The 22,730-nt window shown below is 49.3% G+C and overlaps 9 protein-coding genes across 9 annotated transcripts; 3 read left to right on the top strand and 6 right to left on the bottom strand.

Moving 5' to 3' along the window:
- Window positions 1-301: 301 nt before the first annotated feature.
- On the bottom strand, window positions 302-1,719 carry I303_100403 (polyubiquitin; the record flags this gene model as incomplete). The annotated part of the gene is made up of 6 exons (XM_018403773.1): window positions 302-515; window positions 575-724; window positions 778-1,153; window positions 1,203-1,430; window positions 1,483-1,648; window positions 1,708-1,719. The coding sequence occupies 6 exons, from the start codon at window positions 1,717-1,719 to the stop codon at window positions 302-304; spliced, it is 1,146 nt and encodes a 381-aa protein (XP_018266427.1).
- A 1,123-nt stretch (window positions 1,720-2,842) lies between these two features.
- On the top strand, window positions 2,843-4,075 carry I303_100404 (uncharacterized protein; the record flags this gene model as incomplete). Its single annotated transcript, XM_018403774.1, has 3 exons — window positions 2,843-2,958; window positions 3,046-3,164; window positions 3,246-4,075. 3 exons carry the CDS (start codon window positions 2,843-2,845, stop codon window positions 4,073-4,075), a joined length of 1,065 nt encoding a protein of 354 aa, XP_018266428.1.
- Window positions 4,076-4,315: 240 nt separating this feature from the next.
- On the bottom strand, window positions 4,316-7,759 carry I303_100405 (uncharacterized protein; the record flags this gene model as incomplete). Its single annotated transcript, XM_065968106.1, has 5 exons — window positions 4,316-5,721; window positions 5,784-7,216; window positions 7,263-7,342; window positions 7,401-7,511; window positions 7,592-7,759. The coding sequence occupies 5 exons, from the start codon at window positions 7,757-7,759 to the stop codon at window positions 4,316-4,318; spliced, it is 3,198 nt and encodes a 1,065-aa protein (XP_065824178.1).
- A 470-nt stretch (window positions 7,760-8,229) lies between these two features.
- Window positions 8,230-9,894, top strand: I303_100406 (uncharacterized protein; the record flags this gene model as incomplete). Its single annotated transcript, XM_018403776.1, has 3 exons — window positions 8,230-8,364; window positions 8,434-8,762; window positions 9,207-9,894. The coding sequence occupies 3 exons, from the start codon at window positions 8,230-8,232 to the stop codon at window positions 9,892-9,894; spliced, it is 1,152 nt and encodes a 383-aa protein (XP_018266430.1).
- Window positions 9,895-10,446: 552 nt separating this feature from the next.
- I303_100407 (uncharacterized protein) lies at window positions 10,447-11,578 on the top strand (the record flags this gene model as incomplete). Its single annotated transcript, XM_018403777.1, has 3 exons — window positions 10,447-10,600; window positions 10,677-11,243; window positions 11,457-11,578. 3 exons carry the CDS (start codon window positions 10,447-10,449, stop codon window positions 11,576-11,578), a joined length of 843 nt encoding a protein of 280 aa, XP_018266431.1.
- A 283-nt stretch (window positions 11,579-11,861) lies between these two features.
- I303_100408 (uncharacterized protein) lies at window positions 11,862-13,651 on the bottom strand (the record flags this gene model as incomplete). Its single annotated transcript, XM_018403778.1, has 4 exons — window positions 11,862-13,004; window positions 13,057-13,221; window positions 13,270-13,582; window positions 13,641-13,651. 4 exons carry the CDS (start codon window positions 13,649-13,651, stop codon window positions 11,862-11,864), a joined length of 1,632 nt encoding a protein of 543 aa, XP_018266432.1.
- Window positions 13,652-14,776: 1,125 nt separating this feature from the next.
- On the bottom strand, window positions 14,777-17,303 carry I303_100409 (uncharacterized protein; the record flags this gene model as incomplete). Its single annotated transcript, XM_018403779.1, has 4 exons — window positions 14,777-15,113; window positions 15,167-15,447; window positions 15,500-15,596; window positions 15,652-17,303. 4 exons carry the CDS (start codon window positions 17,301-17,303, stop codon window positions 14,777-14,779), a joined length of 2,367 nt encoding a protein of 788 aa, XP_018266433.1.
- A 735-nt stretch (window positions 17,304-18,038) lies between these two features.
- I303_100410 (uncharacterized protein) lies at window positions 18,039-18,586 on the bottom strand (the record flags this gene model as incomplete). Its single annotated transcript, XM_018403780.2, has 4 exons — window positions 18,039-18,059; window positions 18,124-18,294; window positions 18,376-18,478; window positions 18,537-18,586. 4 exons carry the CDS (start codon window positions 18,584-18,586, stop codon window positions 18,039-18,041), a joined length of 345 nt encoding a protein of 114 aa, XP_018266434.2.
- A 527-nt stretch (window positions 18,587-19,113) lies between these two features.
- On the bottom strand, window positions 19,114-21,787 carry I303_100411 (uncharacterized protein; the record flags this gene model as incomplete). The annotated part of the gene is made up of 11 exons (XM_065968107.1): window positions 19,114-19,140; window positions 19,194-19,274; window positions 19,352-19,605; window positions 19,670-19,838; window positions 19,910-20,396; window positions 20,451-20,679; window positions 20,736-20,767; window positions 20,827-20,847; window positions 20,915-21,003; window positions 21,063-21,108; window positions 21,159-21,787. 11 exons carry the CDS (start codon window positions 21,785-21,787, stop codon window positions 19,114-19,116), a joined length of 2,064 nt encoding a protein of 687 aa, XP_065824179.1.
- Between the last annotated feature and the right edge of the window lie 943 nt (window positions 21,788-22,730).

The raw sequence follows: 22,730 nt of genomic DNA on the forward strand, positions 1-22,730 counted from the left end.
ACTCGATGCCAGAGTCTCAGCGAGCGTGATTGATACGATTTGAGTGGAATAACCTCATCAAAACAAAATCTCAGAAATGTAGGAATGGATCGGACAACTTTGGGTCAACCTCCACTTTTAGATCATGGCACTAAGGGTGCAACTCACAACACATCAACTCCCAATGGACAAATGCAAGAGACGCAAACACCGATCAATTCATTCGGAGTAAGATACTTTATATAGACTCATTTACAAACAGGTAACACAACAAGGGGGAAGGATGGGTTTTACAACGGGGCAGGGCGAAGGACATAATCATCTATTGTCCACCACGAAGTCTCAACACCAAGTGCAGGGTAGATTCCTTCTGAATGTTGTAGTCGGACAAAGTTCTACCATCTTCCAATTGCTTACCAGCGAAGATCAATCGTTGTTGGTCAGGGGGGATACCTTCCTTGTCTTGAATCTTGGATTTGACGTTGTCGATGGTGTCCGAGGATTCAACTTCGAGGGTGATGGTCTTTCCAGTCAACCTAGGTTTGTTGTGAACCGTCAGCTTGCAACCCTTGTGGTGCCGTAGAAGCTGACTCACGTTTTGACAAAGATTTGCATACCCCCTCGCAATCTGAGCACCAAGTGAAGAGTGGATTCTTTTTGGATATTGTAGTCAGACAAAGTTCGTCCATCTTCAAGTTGTTTACCGGCAAAGATCAATCGTTGTTGATCAGGTGGGATACCCTCTCTGCAGTACCGTTGTCAGCAAAGATCCTATACATGTGAAGTGGACTGGCTCACTTGTCTTGAATCTTCGATTTGACGTTATCGATGGTGTCGGAAGACTCAACTTCGAGAGTGATCGTCTTCCCGGTCAACGTCTTGACAAAGATCTGCATACCTCCTCTCAATCGCAATACCAAGTGCAGTGTGGACTCTTTCTGGATATTGTAGTCTGAGAGGGTTCGTCCGTCCTCGAGCTGTTTACCGGCGAAGATGAGTCGTTGTTGGTCGGGTGGGATACCTTCTTTGTCCTGGATCTTGCTCTTCACATTGTCAATCGTGTCAGAAGACTCGACTTCGAGAGTGATGGTTTTACCGGTAAGTGTCTTGACAAAGATTTGCATACCTCCTCGGAGCCGGAGTACGAGATGCAAGGTGGATTCCTTTTGGATGTCTGAATTCGTCGTCAGCTAAGCCCAAGTAGAGCGAACATCTGGACTCACTGTAATCGGAAAGGGTTCGTCCGTCCTCGAGCTGTTTACCGGCAAAGATCAATCGTTGCTGATCGGGGGGAATACCTTCTTTGTCTTGGATCTTGGATTTGACATTGTCGATAGTATCGGAAGATTCGACCTCGAGAGTGATAGTCTTTCCGGTGAGGGTCTTGACGAAGATTTGCATACCACCTCTAAGTCTCAATACCAAGTGAAGGGTCGATTCCTTCTGGATATCTGAAAGCCATGAGTCAGCACGAGATGGATTGGAGGAATTAAGTGGACTTACTGTAATCAGAGAGAGTTCGACCGTCTTCCAATTGCTTTCCAGCGAAAATCAATCTCTGTTGATCAGGAGGAATACCCTCTTTGTCTTGAATCTTCGATTTGACATTGTCGATGGTATCGGAAGACTCGACCTCGAGGGTGATAGTCTTTCCGGTGAGGGTCTTTACCTGTGAATAATTGCATCAGCTATCGTCTGACCCGGTCCTGGTCGGGATAGCTGACTCACGAAGATTTGCATGTTGAGTTATCTGTTTGCGTGTGGAAAGTTGATGTCTGGAGAGACGGTATTCGCGACAAGATGATGAGATGGAGAAGAGAGAGAGAGACGGTTGAGTTAGCGGACAGATTCTCTCATCAATCCGATTGCTTGTCATCCACACCAAAAATACGACGCATCGAATGTCCTGGAAGCACGTCGACAGAAGTAGAACATCGACGCAGTGTGGTAGGAGACGAATGAGGATGGAAGGCGGATTGGATGATGAGAGAAGGGGAGCGATTGGGTGGCAACGATCAACGTGTCCGTCCTTATCTGACTGTCGCCAGATCCTCTCTATGCATCCACCGTTCTCGTCACATCCAGCATATCCATCCTGACGGCTCACAGAATCCAGACAAGAGAAAGGAGGAAAGAGACTCACAGAGTGTTGTTTGGTATGTTACTCGAATTAAGAGATAAGAGGAAGGAAGAAGGATGATTACGGTGTGATGATCGTGCATATATACATACCCCGGATTCAGTGACGCTTGTAGCGATGAGTACCCTGAGTGACGGTACGGTGCAAGTTATCTGACTCAGCCATTTAAGCTCATATCCCCCTCTACGGTCAACTGCTAAACGTGGCAATTCCTGAATCAACCGGACGGACTTACGGTCTACTCCGAGTGTGGCACCGCTTTGACGCGTAGTTTCAGGCGATGATGAATTGATGCACGGTTCACCGGTTAATCCACACAATCCACGGTGGATGGCAACGACGACGACGAGTCAAGTGAAAGAGAGTGAATGGAGTGAAAGCAAGACGACATGTATATACATACCTCTCCATTCTTCATCACATCGTGTCTCCTGCATACTTCAACAGCATACCATATCATAACATAGCATAAGCATACACACACGTTACATCCCACACTTGCGGCCGTTTGACACGCCTATCAAAATCACTTTCATTCACGTCAGCATCATCGATATCGCATCCAGACGCTTTACGCCCTTCCTTCCTTTGGTCGACTCATTGCCAGACCCAATCAATCGATCTGAAACAAGTCAACCACCTCATCTGCTGCGGCAAGACAATCAATATACACAGTTCATCTGACATCAACGCAAAATATAAATCAATCTAAGTCAAGTCATCATGTCCATCTCATTGCCTAACGGAACTTTACTCGCCGCTCCTTCTTCCTCCTCCTCGACCGTGCAGCTCTCAGCAGCCGTTACTCGAATCTTACACCTCGCCAACTTCTCCTCCGAGTGAGTAGTCACAAGCAATTTATGTTATCGCTCACGTTTCAGTGACTTTTGGATCTCAATTGCTGATCAAGTTCAATCGCGCCGCAGACTCAAAACCCGGGACCTGCAAAACCTGTTCAAGGAGTGGGAATCCGACAAGGGCGGGTACCGAATCAAATGGCTCGACGACGTGAACGCTTTAGTAGTATTCGCTGATGCCTCAGTCGGTGAGTCATCCTACCATTCCACTTGTTAATCTCCACCTCACCATGTATAAAATCTACCATACTCACGTTTCGGTTCACTAGCCAAACGAGCATACCTCTCCCTACTTCTCAACCGCCCACCGCAATTCTCAGGCCTGATCAAGCCGTACGACCGCCCGGACGCCGCTCAGATCATCCAATCGCTCGCTGCCCGTTCGCTGGGCCACCGATCCGGCGGGTCGATCATGAATGGCGCCGGTTCCGTTGGTGGACATGGTGGTGCCCATGGTGGTGGTGGATCAATCTCATTCCCTTTCCCAAGTAACAATGACCCCGCAGCTCCTCAAGTCCATTCCCGTGCTATGTCAGTCACGAACCCGCTCAACAAATCGGGTTCTATCTCGATCAATCCCGTTGGTGCCGGTCAATCTATCTCAGGCGCATTTGCATCGAACGGCAATAACAGTAGTGGAGTGGGAGTAGGGCATGTTAGAGGGTCAACTGCTCCCCAGCGCATCGGAGGTGGTGGGCATCATAGGACGGGATCAGCTTCAGCCTCTTCTTCATGGAACAATCGACTCAGCGGTTCCTTCGGCGGCGGCGGAGGAGGGAATCCGTTTCTGGGCGGTGTAGGTGTTGGAGGAGGAGCACTGAATTTCGCTTCTTCCTCTGTCTCCGCGGCAGCCAACAAGTTACCGACGCACAACGAGACTTCCCTCAGTGCGTCCAGGTCGACGAGCGATTCGGACGGCGAACCGAATGTAGTCATCCTTGATCCGTCCGCTACCCAAGGTCTGAAGACTAGGTCCATCTCAGCGTCGATCTCCAGAAATGCGAATGCGAATACTAATGGAAGAAGAGAAAGTGTCAGTGCTGAGAAAGCTATGAGGGAGGTAGAGAAGGCTCTAGCTAGTGTCGAGGCGCAGGGCTAGGTCCAGGTCTAGGTCTAGGTTGTAGTGGGGTATCAAAATGTTGTGGAGAATGGACAATCTTGTTTACGAATCCGATTGACTGTGTTGCCGTTGATGTGGACGTGTAAGAGAAAACAATGTATATATTGTATTACCATCATAGCTAAATCACATTCATTAACACACCATTAACATAACACTTGTTCTCATTATAACTCATGATGTATATACATTTATGCAATATGCAATATGCTTGGTAATTTACGACGCCTCGTCGTTCGCTCCACTCGTCCTTCGCCCAGTGGAATTTCCAGTCATATTCGGACTCAAGATTTGGGCTTTACTACCGCCCGTCAGTTGCGGACTAAGTCGATCTATGGTCGGTCCTGAGCCTGAGCCTGAGCCTGTTCGTTGGGGCGTAAGCGCTGGTCCGGGACCAGTTAATTGCGGACTGATCGCTCTGACGCTATTCTGTCCTGTATTCTGAGGAGATAATATCCCCGGTTGTACCACTTCCCCATTAATCATTCTTTTCAAGGTCAATTCGTTCTTCCTCTGTCTAATCCGTTCAGCCTCTTCAGTACCTCCAGTCTTCTTCAACTTCTTCCCTCCTAATTTCAGCTCCTGTTGGAACTCGTCCACCTGACTCAATTTCTCTTTTTCTCTCGCTTTTCGCTGTTCTTCAATCGCCTTCAAGCGCGAATTCGGGTCCGCCTCTTTGGTGCGGATCTCCAATAACAGATTACTGATTCCCCCTTCAGACTCTTCAGGCGATTGAGGCTTGACAAAGGTTTTCCCGGAGGATACTCTGCCTACCCCGTTGACGGTACGCTGAGCTACAAAGTCTTTGACATTGCCGAAAATCACTCCGACATCCTCTAAATCCTTCTTCAAATCGGTACATAATTTGATCTGGTAAGAAAGCAATTTCTGCTCCTCCATCACTCTGTGTAATTCCACTTGCCAAGTGGCCCTCCACATGGGATCGGCTAATTGTACGTCCGAACTCAACTGCTCTACCATTTTCTTGGCTTTCTCGAGATCGTTGGTGATGGTGACCATCTGCGATTTCGACGGTGTAACATATCGTTTACTCGCGTCTTCCCTCGCTTTATCAATCAAGTCGGAAACGTCCTCTACCGATTGAATCGTATCTTGACACTGCGATTCAAGTTTGGACTTGGAATTATCGAGTAAAGCCCGATTACCACCCATCTTGGTCTTGACTACGTCCCGCATGGCCGAATTCTGCGATCGGAGTTTGGTGAACGACTCTTTCGTTTCATTCAGGAAATCGACATGGATCTGGCGCATCACTGCGAGATCCCTTCGCAAAGATTGGAGCTCGTCATGCTGTTTCTGCAACTCTGCTTCTTTCTCCGGGCTGAGATTCGTATGTATCGGTTTGGGAGAAGGGGAAGCGGGCAGTGGCAGGGGGCCAGGCGGAACGGCTGTGTTGGTTGAAGAAGGGGCCACCGTATCTGAAGATGCTTTTCGAACCAATGTCGAAGGGCGGGACATCTGCGTAGAGGGGGAAACCGCGAGAAGGGATGGCGAAGGGGTCATCGAGTGTCGACGAGTGGAGTCGATGGCATTCTTCATGTCCTTGATCTCCTGCATGAGCGAGGCGAAGGTGGTGTCGAAGTGCTGTTTCACCTGGTCAAGGGCTACGAAATCAGCTCGATACGTAACGAGGTCGACTCACGCTCAATGTTCAGGTTCAGCACACAGCCATCCTTGAGCTCGTCCATATCCTCCAGCTCGAATTGCACTCCTGTCCTATTATCTCGGATATACACATCTGGGAAATCCTCCATGCCGGGATCGTACTCAAATCTCTCCATGAACAAAAGTCTTAAATTCGACAGCGTGACCGGTAAATCCACTGTTGCCTTTTTGACTTGTCTGCCGATCTGCAGAAATAGACTAACGCTTGTGGGCGCGGATACAGAGGAACGCGGTCGAGGGGTAGCATGTTGATTGATGTCATCCATTTCAGGAGTCTTGACGATCCTGACGGATCTATCGGATGAAGAATCGTCCGTAGGTGTAATAGGTCGCGCTAGATCGCCGTTAGCTGTGAGATGGGAAGGATCCTCTTCGACAGCTTTGTTGAGCGCAGCATTGGTCAGCGATTCAGGTAGAGCCGGCATGGGCGGGGGCCTATCGGCTCGTCGAGTAGGTCTTTGTGGAGAGCCAATACCACCTTTCTTACTGGGCGATCCAGGTAGCATCTTGTTGAAGGTGTAGCTTGAGAATCGCTTCGATGCTCTTCGTTCCAATGCATCAGATCGTTGAAGAGCAGCCAAGGTAGCACGGGTTTCAGGTGGGACGTCTGGCAGACTTTCGGGCGTAGGCTGAGGTGGATCAAGAGCAGCGGGGAAGTTAATGACCGGTAGAGCGGGAGCCACTGTGTCTGTGTCACTGGCTGGCAGCTGCTCCAGTGATTTAGCGGGTGATCTATTAGGAGGCGACCTGATGGGTGAGCCATTGGTTATTTCCGAGTCTGCTGAGAATCGCGAAACTGGTCGTTGGGAAGAATAACTATCTCTGCTAAATCTTTCCGGTCTAGGTGGTTTTGTGGGGAGATTATGTACTTGTATAGTAGGGGGAGGCGACGGTACGGGTTGATCGACCAATTGATGTCGGACTGGTTCTTGTGGTATTGGTGAAGGCGAGAGAGAACGCTTAGGTTGATTAGGTTGTTCTGGTCGCATACGTGGAGGGCGGAATGCATCAGGAGGTGCGGGTCGACTTGGCAGACCCGTCCTATTATGATTACGCTCAGCCAGAGCGGAGGACGAGGGGACTTTAGTGGAAGGTAGGTTGGAATGTTGAGATGCTGGACTAGTCGAGCTTTGTGACCCGCCAGACTTGTGGGTCAAACGTGGATCCGCTTCTGGAATGGGTATAGCTTCACCTTTGGACGGTTTGCGCTGCTGATTACGTCCCTCAGGAGGTTGGGCTTGGAGTGGAACATCTCGCTGTCGATCTTGCAACAGCCTTTTGTAGGCCGCTTGTTTCTGTTTGAGACCGTGAAGGAGATTATAGATGATTTGTCGGATCTCAGGTAGATATACTTCTAACGTTTCGTGGTTCTGGTCATATGACAAACATTGTTCCAAGCAAGTTCGAAGGTCCGCCGGTATTGCATCGAGCTCTCTGCGATGGGGTCAGTGATGTTTCAGTCGGCTTGGGTTTGACTTACTGAGTGGGTATCCCAGCTCGGTGAAATGCCTGTATACATACTTCGAACCCATTTCCTAGCCTGACGTAGATATCGCTTACCTGCCAATTTTGCAACACATCAGTTCTATCTGAAGAAACCAAATGAAGATCTGCTTACATCAGTCTCCGATATCAGTGCCTGCGACCATTGTTCTAACCCATGCAACAGTTGTTTCGTAGTCACCAATAACCTCGTTATTGACGAGTCCAACGCTGACGTATATTGCCCCTGTATCGTTACTCTCGTGTCAGCCTGATGAACGAAGCGAAATCTTGATATCCCTTTGTCATGGCAGGATATGTGCTCACGGCTGATCTACTACTTCCACTTGTCCTTCTGGGCGGTTGTGACGAATTTCCCTGTCCTCCCATTTCCCTACCTACCGGACTAGGCTCCAGCCCCATACTTGATGTCGATTGATCATACGTCGATGGTCCTGGTATAGGAGTGGGATAAGAGATATTCGGCCTTGACATATTATACAGGCGGGTGGGATTTGACTGATGAACCGGATTGTGTGTAAAGGACGGGTAAAGGAGCAGGAGATTGCGCGTTGAATGGCTACCGTCGTGATCGTCAAAGGCGTGTCGGGTCTTCCGTTAGTGTGTCTCTGTCGAGCCAGTCTTCTGTCGCCACGGTCTGGTCCTACGCGACTACAGCTCTATACATTCGATCAAGCTGCAGTAGAACGAACAAAAATGCTGCCATACATAGAATTTTAAGAGTAGCAGAAGGATGATGCTTTGTTGCTTTTCGCGCTTTTTGTTGAATTGGCGTTTAAGAGGGCCCCCGCACAGACCCGCACCATGAAAAAGTTCAAAAACAAAGCGAACAATCTTATGAGCATTTGACAAAACATCGAGCTCGTTTTTGACTGACAACAGCCAAGGCTAGGGGAGTCAAGAAGTATCGTCAATACAGCGGAACAGAAGATATACTGGACGACATGCCCGCAGTCTCGTCTACATCGGCTACAGCTTCGGCTTCTTCAAGTAGGCTATCCTCGCCAGCACCTCCGGCTTCCGGATCTGGATCTCTTCAACCTATCGATGCCTACAGACCCATTTCCACTCAGGTCAAGGTATGTCCGCATACACCATTTTATCACCATGACCAACTCATACATGCTAATGGAGATCGTCATGTGTAGAAACCGATCGTACCTCTGGTTTCAACCAACGAAGTTCCTAATTTACCTACCTTGTTATCGCTGGACCCATCAACCTACTCCTCGAGGCTATCAGGCAAAACGCTCCAGACTTCCGATCCATCATCCTCGAGCGCAACAACAATATCAAGTAGCGCTATATCGCCTCTCGTGAAAGGCAAAAAACGGAATAGGGGATATCCATTTGAAAAAGAGAAAGCGCGAAATGGACATCAGACTAGCGAAGCTAGGCAAAAAGAGGTCGGGTTAACCGGTATGAGGAAGGTGAAGAAACGATTGAGCTCAGTGATGTGTAAAGGGCTGAAAATAGAGTGAGTACGGTCTTCCCTTCAGTGAGCGACAGAGGCAGGAATATGGGAGACGATATCTGGGCGAGAAGAGGCGAGGAAGGGGTCAGCGATGCGCAGGGGAAGGGGTAGTGCTCACTGCGCGAGAGACGAGAGGCAGGACGGGGGCGAGGAGGGACCGAAACCAGGGAGAAGCGACGAGAGTATGTGAGGATAGGAGCAGGAGGTAGAGCATAGGCACAGAAGGATAGGGGCGGAGAGGAGAGGATACCGGTGGATAGGGGATGAGACGGGAGAAGATAGGAAAGGATAAGGGTCGGCAAGCAGGCGAGAGAGGTGAGAGTGTGCAGGGGAACGTGGCGAGACCTGAGGGGCCGTGAGGGGAAAAGGGGAGAAGAATAGACGGGGGAGAAACCCAGACAAGTCAACCACAAAAGCCTCTTAATGCTGACGATGGATCGATCGCAGCTACGAGTCCCTCATTCCTCTAAATCATCTACATACACGCTACCTATTCCAACTGCTCGGCCTACCCAAACTTCCTGACCCCGTACCCTCGACATCATCTGCGGGCGGCGAATCAACCGTAAACTCAGATGTGCTGCTATCCAAAATCTCAAAAGCCGATTTGACTGGCCTGAAAATACAGATTGTTTCGTCTAAGAATCCATCTCTTATTGGTCAGAACGGCATAATCATAGAAGAAACCTATTCCACCTTCCGCTTAGTCACACCAGTAGAGAATAGAGTCAAGGTCATGCCAAAATCAGGAAGTCTTTTTCGGATTTATATACCCGCTTATTCCCCTGGCAACACGAAGAATTCGAAGGCTGAGGAAGAAATAGAGGACTTCCTGAACAGATGTCCGAAATTACAAATTGATTTATTGGGCGATAATTTCTTGAATAAGTCAGGTGATCGGCCGGGGAAGAAGCTGAAATACGGTCAAGGCGGCGGAGGAGGCTCAGGGTGGGCGCAAGAGTGGATCAAGGAGACAGAATGGGAGAAGACGTTCGCGAAGTTGTCCAAAGCTTTAGGCGAATCATCAGATCTTGCTATGGTGCAAAGAAGGAGCAGAGTGACGGAGAAGCCTTATAAGCGCAAGAGGAATAAGAGTAGAAGGAAGGATCCACCAGCATTTGGGAATCCAGGATGAGAATGATCCTGCTCTCTTCATGACAGCTTTATGGTGAGGCAACACTGGGCGGGTCAGGGCGGATGCGAGGGCCAGAAGGGAGAAGCGGGGCGTATCGGGAGGGATCGGGCGAAAACGGTGAAGCAGAAGCAGACTCTAGGCGAGTGATGAGGCGGATACAAGGCAGATACAAGGACGAACGTTGGGCAAGTACTAGATGTCATCAAAACCGCGATGAACACCATGTTGGTATGACAGCTTGATAAAGGCGAGAATCGACCATGTACCATATGCATCGGGACGTTCTACAATGTGTATCACAGAATACGACTAGCATGTCTCTCTCTTGGTCATGACCGGCTGCAGCGGCGAAGAAGGGAGTCGCACGAACAAAGTCGTAGGTGAGGCAAATTAGGTTGGACAGCCAATGCATAGCGTACTGCAAGACTGATGTCGCCGCTAGCAGTGATGTGGGGTTGCGAGTGCACATACATGGAACATACACTTCTCCACTTGCATTGACATTCTCATTGCTTGACTTTGAACATCGCCGTTGAAAGTTGAAAGAGCAAGATGTACCCAAAACTTTTCCAGCCCAAGACGATTCCGGAGCTCAGCCACTTACCGAAGAAGACCAAGGCCGGCGATCCCAATGTCAAGGATCTTTCGTATAGCAGGACGAACTCAACGCCGCCGAGTGGGGAGGAAGAGACAGTGTCTTCTGGTAGTAAGTGTGATCCAACGTTTGGTTCGATCTGAAATCAGATAAAGTATCTCGCTGAGTGGCGGACTGGTTCACCTAGCGAGCAAAAATTCTTCCACCCCTATCACTCCTAAATCTCCAAAATCCCCCATAACCCCCTTAACCCCAGTCACGGCTGTCACTCCCCTGGATCTGGATCCGGACGAAATCGAATTCCAGCTCGTATCAGCTATAAGCCATCAGCTTCAAGAGGACTATCTGACCGCGCAGACGCGACTTGTGAAACTATCGCAATCGGTCATTCCGGGCCGTAAACCCAGGTATCCCAATTCAAATCAAGATCTAGCGGGCAGTCTGGGGTACAGGGCATGCACAGCACCGAAATACGAGAGGAAAGTCAGGCAAATTATTTACAGTCAGCCGCATCGGATTCACGAAGACAATCCCTACAGGATCAAAGTGCAACCCAATATGACTATTCCTTGGAATGGCGATCGGCCGATCGCAGATACCCATCTCTGCGAAGACCCTTTAGCGATCAAGAGCAATTACGAAGAGCCGGACTGGATAGAGTATCATCCGTATCGCGAGGTGGAAAGATGGATCAAAGGCCTCGCGATGATCAGGTGGAAGGAACGCTGTAAGAAGAGACATGCAGAAGCGAGAAGTGAGTCCTTGATACAATCACCACTCATCATTATCAAATGCCACAATCGAAAGCGGCTTGTACTTCAATGATGCACCCGGCACCCCGTGTCAGCGTGTTCTACCTTTTCATGGGTGCTTCCGTGCGCTCCGATTCGTCCCACTGTACGGCGTAGCTGTGGCCTTTGACCTCGAGCACCTTCTGAACTTACTGACGGGCTTTTGCGTCTCTTAGCTTCCGCTTATCCGCCCTCGGACCCCTTTTCAAGATGGCGAAAACAGGATAGCACGGATGTTCTTCGCGAAGAAATCAGCACTCGGAAAGGGATTCGAATTGCGAAGCAAGGAGAAAGGTGATCGAGAGACCAGCATCGACAGCTTTGGCATGATTGACGATGAAACGTCTATGTAATGTGCGAAAGATGGGCACTTGAAACAATATGTATAATAAACAGAATGCATGGTTCTCAATTTACATCTTGGAATCCTGAAGATAATAATGATTAAAAACAAGCAAAGGTCTCACTCCGAAGTCAGGATAGACAGCTTAGATATATTGCATTATATGACCTAATCAAGCCCGCACCAACCCAATCAGAACAGCAACAAAGAACTCCTCCTGATATATTTAGGTTACCAACTAGGCCTTGATCTCGGCGTGTTGATCGTCGTGGTGTTCTACGTGAGAAGCAACACCCTTCTCCTCATCATCGAAGGCCTTCTCCATCATGGCGGCTCGCTTGGCGATCTCAGCCTCTCGCTCTTCCTTGGTGACGGCACCGAAGATGATATCCATAGCTTCGAGGGAAGTACCGGACGTCTCGGGCAAGAACAAGAAGGCCAGGGTGAACGAGATGATGTTGATGGCGGCGAAGAAGAAAAAGATACCTCCGTGAGGCATCTTAAGCACCATCAGAGGAGTAGCTTTAGTGACACCAAAGTTCCAGGCCCATTGAGTGGCAGCGGCAGTCATCAGACCGTAGTGTCGAGTTCTGTTGTTGAAGATTTCCGAACAGATGACCCATGGAAGAGGACCGACGGAGAAGCAGTATGGGATAACGAAGAGGTAGATGCAGACGGCCATACCGATCGAAGCGGGAGCAACGGTGGTAGCGGTAGGGTTGGCTGGGTGGGTGTTGAAGATGGCACCAACGATCCAGAGGAACAAACTCATGAGAGCGATACCGGTAAGAAGAGGCTTCTTTCGTCCGAATCTGTCAACACCGAAGATGATGAAGATGGCAGTGGCGACGATCTTGACGATACCGTAGACACCCGAAGCTAAAAGACCAGTCTTGGCACCGGTAAGACCGATCGATTGGAAGATGGACGGAGCGTAGTAAGAGATGGAGTTTTGACCAGACCATTGTTGCAAAGTGAAGATGACGAAGGCGATGACGAATCGGATGGGGTTACCCTTGGCACCGATCTCTCTCCATGAGGCACCCTGAGTAGCGGCTTCCTCCTCTCTGATGGCGGCGATGATCTCAGCGAATTCGAATTGCACGGCAGGGTCAGAGGGCGAGAGTTTTCGGATCCAGGCGAGGTTCTTCAAGGCGAGTTCATCCTTGTGCTTGGTAGCCAACCATCGAGGAGATTCCTTGAGAAGGGGCAAGAGCAAGACCATGAAACCAACGGGGACCAATTGGAAACCGATAGGGATTCGCCAAATGATAGCTCCTCGGTTGGGGTTCATAAATGTCACACCGTAGTTGATCCAGTAGGAGAAGGCGACACCGATAACGACGACGACCTGGAACATACCAGTGATTCGGCCTCGGATCTAGGATCAAAGTCAGCGCAGGTAACCTTTCGAAACAGACGAAACAGCTCACCTCCTTAGGAGCGATTTCGGAAGCGTAGGTGGGACAGACCATCGACATGAGACCGACACCGAAACCAGCGACGAATCGACCACCGTAGACGAGACCGAGACCGGAAGATGCAACGACTTGCAAGATACCACCGAGGATGAAGATCCAGCATCCTACCATCAAAGACTGTGCGGGGTTAGCAAGGACCCTGCCAAATGTCGCCACTCGACTCACCCATTTTCGACCCAAGTAGTCTTCGAGCGGAGCACCACCGAGAGCACCAAAGAAAGCACCACCTTGCAAGATGGCCACAATGTTACCTTGAAGCTGTGCGATGTGTGTCTTGGAACCGGAGATATGGAAGTCTTTGGCGAAAGAGGGCAGGGCGATAACTCCACCTCCTAGACCGGTATCGTAACCGAACAGGAAAATACCCATGAAACCAACAGCGGCCAAAAGGTATGCTCTAGAGTGGGCGTGCCATGGTCGGTGGGTGTCAGGGGCGAACGAGGCTTCTTGAGCGTCGTGTCGACGGGATTTGGAGACTCTACAACACGGCAAGTGGGTTAGTCACGAAGGACGTGGTTTAGTGATTTGCTACTTACCCTAAAGCCATCGTGATAAACTAAACTTATTCCTCTATAGTCGATGGTTGATTTGTCTGGCGCAATGGAGACGCTTTGTTTGTGTTGTAACGGGAGAACCAGTTTAGGACACACGCCGCGATCCCTATATATATGTATGTTTTCCCAAGATCAGGAGAACACTTGACCATCGTTTCGCAAAGATCCAAACAGTGAGACCTCCTCCACCCCCACGGGCCGACGGACCGCAAGGGGTATAAGGTATCGTTATGTTATGTGGGGAAATTGCAAAGAAGGTTGAAGGCATGACCTCCAGAGCAGAGCAGCTTTGATCTAGACTTCTGGGAGATACCCCTTGTGTGCCGAGAGAACCGGGCGTACCAATTATTCCAGTACAGCATGTGGGGTAGAGCGAGAGGCCTGAAAATCCCTTCCCAAGGGACAAAGATCGAGTACAAGCTATGCAAACGAATTATGCTTCACGAAAAAAGAAATGTACCACATGATACCAAGCGTCCCAATTTAGGTACATCTCGTATGTTGCAAGGTACATACTACCAAAACACCCTGAGCGGTCCGCGACCTAACCGCCCAAGCCGTTCTAATTAAAGTTTCAGTTCTCTTGTCTCTGTTTTTGCAGCTCGATCGAGACATCCGGTAGGATGACTTCCTGAATAACCGGTGTCTGCAAGATAGCTTGATGTGGTAAGCTGTCTGAGCTTGAAAGACCCCCTCCACATATCATGCCGGGCCGCCGTGGGTAAGGGATTTGGGTATTCTTTTGATCAGCGGATTGTGCAGTCTCGGCATGATTCATTTTCAGCGAGGGTTTTGCTCCACTGACTTGCGGCGGATTTGTCAGTTGAACGCGTTGTTCGTTACTCTGCGTTGTGAAGGACCCGCCACTTGCGACAGACAATCCGCACTTCTACCCGTGTGATCCGCAAGTCTTTGCTGTTCTCTCAACAATAGGGATATCCCAGTCGAGAGAACTAGGGAGGCTTGCCTGTGCTATCAACAGAGATGCGACCCGATGTGATGAGATCGAAACGGCCCGTAAAATGACGAGACAGCATAGAAAAAGAGCCGCGAAAATCATAAACGGCCCGACTCTGCATCAGATCCGTAAAGCGATAAATGCATTAAGGGTAACCTGACTAAGCTTGGCCCTGCACCAACTGGACTTCCAGATCGCCCTTGCCCCGTGCCAACATCAACTCGCCGGCCGCCAGCTTCTCTCTTTCCCGGATTTCGCGTTCCTGCAGAACCTCCAACAACTTCGCATCGATCTCCGAAGGACTTTCTTCCCCACTCAGCGCGCTTTTCAGCTCGAGAGGAGTGTGCGATCGAGCATCTAAAGCTTGATTGATCTCCTGCTCAAATGTGCCTTCGGATCCAATTTCACCTCCGCCTAAACCTAGCGTTAATTCGGATTCCCGTCTTGCCGAAGGCATGTAAACTACTCCTCTTCGAGCAGCTTTCTTTTGTCGGATTCTATTTCCGGCTGATCAGCTTCAAGCATACCATACTTGAGATGGATCACATACCGCTCCAATTCCGCAACCCGGTTGTCTTGCCACTCCTTCATCTCCTTCTCTAGCTTCTCCAGTTCGGCCCTCTGCGACTCTGCCAATTCGAGTTGGACCGCGTCAGATTTCGTGGGATAAGCACAGCCTGCTGCTCGAAGCACATCTGGAGCTTCCATATGATCCGAAGTAGTCGTCATACGATGAGCGAACTCGCAATTCCAGCCAGGGGTGAAGACAAACTCTCCTCCGAGCTGAGTTAGGGTACCGGGATTTGCCAAAGGCATACGGAAAAATGCGTTCTGAGAATACGAATGTGAGCTCGATATGGCATGACTGGGATGTCTGACTTACACCTAAACCATGGAGTAACTGGCCTGGGACTGCACGTTGATGGTAGGCTGCACGACCTTTGAACATAGGTCCGAAATCGTTGGTCATCTTGGTCATCCTGAGTCTGATGTCAGCATTTCAAAATTCATTGGTAATCAAGGCGGAAAACTCACCCCATCAATTGGTATAGTCTCCTCGGTCCATCTACATAAATCGGGAAAGGGCAGTTGAAGAGCTTCTTGTACGCCTTGATGATTTTCCAACTACCGTTCGAGATGATCACCACCCTAATCCCAGCTTTCTCCAGCGCGACGGGGTCCAGGAGTGATAAAGAAGCGAAAGTATAATCTTGACACTGTCCGCACCAGAAATGCCTGATGAAGAAAACGACCGTCTTGTATACCTTGGGTACGATATCTCCGTGAATGCTACCTGTTCCAGAGTATGTAGCTGATTTCTCCATCATTGGGGATGTCTTTGGAGAATTGGTGTCTTTTCCTTTCCCTTTACCGTCCTGATCGTCATGTAAAGATGCTGGATCGTTTGGATATTTCGGGAAGAAATCGCCGAAACATTTGAGATCACCATTCTCATCTTTTAGGAAACACGTTCCAGCTTCCCATAAATTCTTCTTGGAGGGTATGCGATCCACACTGAACTCCTCTTCTTCCGTCGCAGTCCGCTTCTTACCTTCCCCAGAGGTTGACTTTGTCACCTTTTCCGTGCTATCCCATCTAAACACGTTGGACTTGAATTTCGAGCCTGATGATCCACCCGTCTTGCTCATTGGTACTGAAGTAGCTACAGATGTTGATCGGGATTGACGCGAGGGTCCCGCGCGCAGCATGTCGAATAGATCCAAACTTCTGGATGTTGTAGCATTGGAGTCCGTAGACCCACGAATTGTCCGAGGGCCAGTTCTACCTGACGCCGGAGACGAAGCCTGGGGCATCGGGTCCTGGCTGCCGGAAGGCGTGGGAGGCAATGGTCTGTCGAGGGAAAGAGAGATCATTCTGGCGTGCAAAGCATCTTCCTTGTCTTCTTTGTCAAGCCTTCTAAGCTGCCCTTTGTGTCCTTCAACTGCTGTCGGGGGTCTGGACCCATCTAATGAGCTTCTACCGCCGAATGTGCCTGCTGTATCTGGTCTGATATTTCTAGACTTCTTCACTATGAACACATCATTCTCGTCTTTTGGTGGCAATGGGGACGACGCTTTAGCGCGGGGCGGAGGTGGGCTCCTGTGTGAAGATGACGCCGATGGGGATAGTCCAGGCTTTCGCCCGGGCGGAGGAGGGGTGCCATTTGGTCTGTCAGATACGCTAGGTACTGGGGTAGCTCGACCTGTCGATACACTCTTTATGCTGTTGGAGCCGCTGTCGGGCTGACTACGCGTGCGGAGGTGGGTGACTGCGAAAGGATGATCTGAGGGGAGGGACTGCTCTTTCTCGATCGCATCCGGGTTGAAGAGTAGAGGGGGCACAGGTTTTCTTCTCAACGAGTGAGATCGCTGATGGTTTAAGGAAGTTGATCGTGAGGGCACGGGAGTGTTTTTGATTGTGTCGTTATTTGCCGCTGTTAGACCGTCTTGTGAAACAGGCACCTCGTTCGAGTTCAAGTCTAATTCCGGTTGAGATGATCTGCGTCTCTCAGCTTGAGGCGGGAAATCTTTGACTGGCAGTATCCTGTTATCTTCGACTCGTGGGATAGATGGCTCTTTGGGTTTACTGCTGGGCTGAGTGAAGAGCGAGCGGAAGGAAGAAGACTGTGAGGTACTGGACGAAGTGCGGTGCGGGTTCTGCGGTCGGGCGGGAATGATAGGAGGCATCTTGCTGGCGAGCTTGTCTCTTACTCTGTCTATGCACACGATATAGTCCAGTCAAGTCAGATAATACCAGCGACAATACCACTTTCACATCTCTTCGCTATCCAATGCGACTGCTCCAACAATTGCACTCGTAATCACCATGCCCATCCATTTTTTGGTGCTAACGTCATGCCAAAGATCCAGACGCTTAGCCCATATGATAACTTGGGAAATCGCCTGCGACGCCGAGGAGAAAAGGGGTTTGTACCTTAGACAATTACGGACTATTACCGAACTTGTCTTCCCGTCTCACGCTTCTTCTCCTAATGTGACAACCTGTCCCTTGAATTCGCTTGCGTAAATATACCCACAGAGGCATATCGCGGCGATTGATGATCGGTAACACCCCGTACCGTTCCTGTTCATGGCGTCGATCACCAAGCACACGGCGCACAGACAGGCAGACAAAAACTCCTGTGCCGAGGTTGACGGTCGTGGTTTCTGGCAGAGAAGCGCACACGGCTTTCATGTCTCACTTAGCCTGAAAAAATTGCACCAGTTGAAGGGTTATGAACTTTTGGTCATGAGCTGATGGGCATATGCCGCAATATGAGGAGCGATCGTTTTTCTAGTTCAGGTTCAGATCAGAGCTAGTGGGTTTCGGAGTATCATACCCAGGCTTCGGAGAACCGCCCTTACGCCCTTACTGCGGCTGCAGTCACCCTTCAAATGATGCATTCCGGATTTTCACACCGCTCAATCGCGCATACTCCAGCCCTGTAAATGTAGATGAGCATGCATGAGATGAATTACAGCAATATGCGAGACACGAATCACTCACTCCCCAATATCCGCCGACACCTGATTTACCTGGAATTCTACCATGCAGAGGATACCCAGTCAACATCCCCCCTAAACCATAATACCTTCGCCAGGAAGCAGCGGTGTTATCTATTCCTGTTCCGACGCCCCAAGCAAGTGGTGTGCCCAACGGATGAGGCATGCCCATGAGCTGCGATTCTCAGGTCATCATTATCAGCAATTATAGTCATGGAAATTGTTGGATCGACAGTCGCCGAGAGGGCTCTCTCACACCAGCGCCGTAACCTAGATTGGGACCGACGAATCGGGTCTTCACAGCTGGGAAAAATCCTAATCTACCTCCTCCGGGTAGAGTCATAGTCGGGAACGGTATTCTAAACACCATTGATGAGCTTATCCCCTGGCAATGCACATGCATGGCACGCCGCTCACTCTTGAGGGTTCACATAGGGGTGGTGGATCTGGTGAGGCGAGATATTCATAGGCACTACATTAGGATGCTCAGCTTGGGGCACAATTTGATCAGATTAAATCACTCGCTCTTGAATTGGTGTCACTCTTGATGGTTTCGGATGTCAAGCTAGATTGGTAAACTTTACGATTACGGTGAAATGGGATGGAGGAGGGTAAAGATGTTTACAAAGAAAGATCGCATACCTCTCCACAACGCTCCGTTAGAAGCCTCGCTGCGATTTTGGACTCCTTTGTTCTGCTTGCCAGTATGTCTTGACACGTATGAAATGATAGGGGCATACCTTTGGCGAACGGTATACCTTTCTCAGAAGGACCTCAGATATCTCGAATTCTGGCTCAATGCACTCTAGTGAAGTACGCCAAGTTATGAGGGGAACAAACAGCTTCAGAGTCTCGAGAAACATTCCAATATTTGGTATTCATGTGACGTCTCATCGAAGCACCAGGCTTCGCACTGACGTGTGTGGTATATATTTCTCCTTAGTATGACCACCATCCCCTTCTTCCCTTGATCAAGTGACACCCAGGCATGCTGCTACCAGCCAAAAGTTTCGCTGTGAACCTGTTATTCCACCGATCAGCTGAATTTTGACGAAATGTCGCCAGCGGACTCACCGTCACGCCACCAATATCCTTTTTCTCCTTGCAAGGTATGCTTCTGACCGCCATGTTGGTCCCATTTATCAAGCTTCGAGGCTGTATTGACCATAAATACATATGACCATCAGTTGAATGATTCGATCTGTCGCCGCAGCGGTTGAATGGTGACTTACTCCGCAAACACCAACGATCAATCCGTATTTCCCACTTCCAGCATTACTCAAAGTATCGCTCCTTGCTCTGTACACTCCTTCTCTTACCACGGTTGGCAAGTCAGGTCGTTCAGTGATGTATTGTATACTACCTTGCTGTATCGATTCTTTCCGTAGTGACCTTGAAATGTACACTGTAATTCGTGGTTTGAATGATGTATCCGATGCTCGCATGTAGAGATCCTCCAAATGCCCAATCAAGGGAAGCGCGTGTTCTACCCATTGATCATTGGTTGGCAATCGTCGCCTCGTCTTTTGACAGTGATCCAGATTACTCACCATAGGATTTAACAGTCCAGATCAGGTGAACAGTCATCGCTCGGAGATGCCCTTCTTCAGCCTTTTTAATTACATCTTCGAACATCCCTAAAGCATATGATATGCCGCTACCACCTGCGATAAGCATGATGCTGGAATAGCTTGCGAAGATGGTTGAGCATGGACCGCCCTGATCTCACCGTTAGCATGCTGCGTGCTGTAAAGGCGAGCGTCCGCATGGAGTCGTAAATGGCGACTCACGTAAGGTCCTTCGACGAGAACTTTACAATTCCTCCCTACTACCTCTTCGACACTTTCCAATTGTGTCAAGTCCCGCTTATCGTCTTCTTGCGAGAAATCAATCTTATCCATATTCTCGTTCCTTTTGATCTCACCTTGAAGTGTGAGCTGGGGTATTCCTCCCTTCGAAGCGAAATCATATAAATCTCTCGTCCATCCTCCGGCCTTCTTGATGATCAAAACCAGTTCCCCGCCTTCAGCTGAGCTGATGGTGAAAGGATGATTCTCCAGCCATGCCATACCGCCCATCTCTTGCATCGACGGAATCCTGATGAAAACATGCTGACCTGCCCTCCAGCCTGATCTGAGTGGTAGGATGATTTGGGTTGAACCGGAGGAAGGGTCAGTCGAAGGAGCCGGCAAGGCGATTATCTTAGCTGGGACAATGCGAGTCTTCAGTAGGAGGCGAAGGATCAAATCTTTGACGTAGAGTAAAAGGCAGATCGTACTGACAACTCGGCCCTATCAGTATCCGAATACAAAGGCGGAATATGGGACTTACGCAAAAAGACCGGTGTACGGCTTGTGGAAGCTCAGAGCAATGACGGCGGTGACGAAGCCAATCCAGTGGGAAATCCAAAAGAGACCGTACATCCTTCTTCGGATAATGGGGATTGAGGTGAGTCCAATGAATGCGAAAGCTGTCCAAGCCACTATACCAGCCATGATGAAGGGTTTCTGGGATGCTTCGGAGATGTAGGCAATTCCACCCTTGTGTAGCCATTTCGCCACTGAGTCGACAGATCGTAAGCGAGCAGGTTCCACACCAAGAAAACATGGCACTTACGATATGCGCCAGCATGAAAAGTTGATGCGATGCTATAGACATCCAGATAAGCGACTGCACTTCATCCATTTGCATTATGTTAGTAACTCACAAGATACACCTTCCAACGAATCTAGACGAGCGTATGAAGAAGCGTTAGCTCGGAGCTTTCGGTTAAAATGCCCTGTCGTACCACTGACCGATGCAGATGATTGAGTTTCTCATAGCCTTTTCCAACTAGATATCCTATCCAATTGACCTTGCCAGCAAGGAGGAATACAATGGGAAGCTAGTTCCGTGACCAGCTTAGTCCTGTTCGTGAGGATTTCCGAGTAAGTGTTCACTCACCTGATTTGTGGCCACAAAACCTGATCTTACAGGTGCTTTGACGATACTGCGGGAATCATCAGCGTCAGGACATGCAGATATTAATTGTATACTGACTCATTGTTGTAGAAGAGGCCTAAAGCAATCAAACCCGCCCACAAAGAACATAAGAAGACCTGGCCGATCGTATATCCAACGACGGGCACCGTGGCATCGAGCCAGCTGCCTCCAGGTAAGATGGATGTCAAAGACGGGAACTGTCTTGGCGGATTCACCTTTCTGATCAGTCTTTCAGACGAAGGTGAAGGATAGGTATTGAAGGATCTCAATGGCGTGGCAGTGGTCGGAGTTTGATATATCGGTGAAGGGTACACAGGTGATACGACACCGGTACCCTCAACGAAGGTGGACGCTCTTGACCTTGATTTCGGCGTGATGGGAGTCTGAGCCAGAGCGATACCGCCTGTAATTACGCTAGGCGAAGGACTGGGTGATTTTGACGAGAGCTTGATACCGTTGAATAATTCCCCGCCGTTGTTGTTGGATATCAACCTGATCACCATTTTGGGAATGTTGAAGACGATGAAGAAGCCGAATAAGATCAGAGTGAGGATTAAGATGAAGATGGGGGGTTCCTCGTGAGGATTGGAGAGGATTTCGAACGGGTGTTCGGCATCTACTCCTCCCCATGCTGTTCTACCTGCAAGGCTAGAACGGGCGGAAGTAGTGTTGCCAAGGTTGGACATAGTGTTTTGACTTTGGGTATTGGCCAGCAATACGAGAGGTAGGACACCAAGTCTTTCGGTGCGAGGAGGATAGATGGGCAGGGAACAGAGAGAGAGAGTAAGTACTTCTGTCACCTAAAATAGATTTGTGGTGTTCTTGGGTGGAGCAACAAATGAGTGTGATGGATAAAGGATGTAGAATGCGGGAGAAGGGTGGGATATGATTGATCGTTGATCAATTTCGGTATAATCTTGACATCACATCAGTCTACTTATATACATCTCCCTTATCTTGCAGATCGCAGTCGAGCAGTCTAGTCAGTGAAGTATAAATCCAATCCCGAGTCTGGAATTGACGAAAGGGAAGTCAGTGAAATAGATCGTTCCTCAATCTTTGGCCATTAACGATCACACCGCGGTCAGATAACATGTTCTCGGTTGTGTGTTATACATACGGTTGGCGTTATTGGTGATTGGACTTTAGGAACCGAGGTCCAAGAGTCATCAGAGGAAGTACATGACTGCGCAAAGCTCGTCTCCTTTTAGCAGGATGGCAGGCAACATGGTAGAGTACTCCTTCGCGACATGATTGACCGATGCGGTAAATTCTGGTGTAAGTGGGGTGGAAAGGGAGTTGATCGATTCTCACAGAAAGAAAGTGTACAATAAAGGAGGGTGAGAGGCGGATTGCCAAGTAATTTCGAAGATATCGCAGTTAAGCAGAAGGAGAAATTGATTGTTGAGGGGAAATTGAAACCAATCGCTTCGATAAGGCACCAGAATGCTTGATTGCTCGACACAGATAAAAGCGATTTTGTCTGCACAATCAAGATTGTGCCTGACTTCATCTACAAGCACGATCCTCTTGGAGGTCAAATTCCTGGGAATCCGGACAATCGCATGTCAACGTCAATTAGTACTCATGCCTTGCAAACAAGGCATCGTGAGCATCCATGTCAGCAGG

The sequence above is a fragment of the Kwoniella dejecticola genome, chromosome 1 (genome assembly GCF_000512565.2).
Source record: "Kwoniella dejecticola CBS 10117 chromosome 1, complete sequence".
In the NCBI taxonomy this organism is placed as follows: Eukaryota; Fungi; Basidiomycota; class Tremellomycetes; order Tremellales; family Cryptococcaceae; genus Kwoniella; species Kwoniella dejecticola.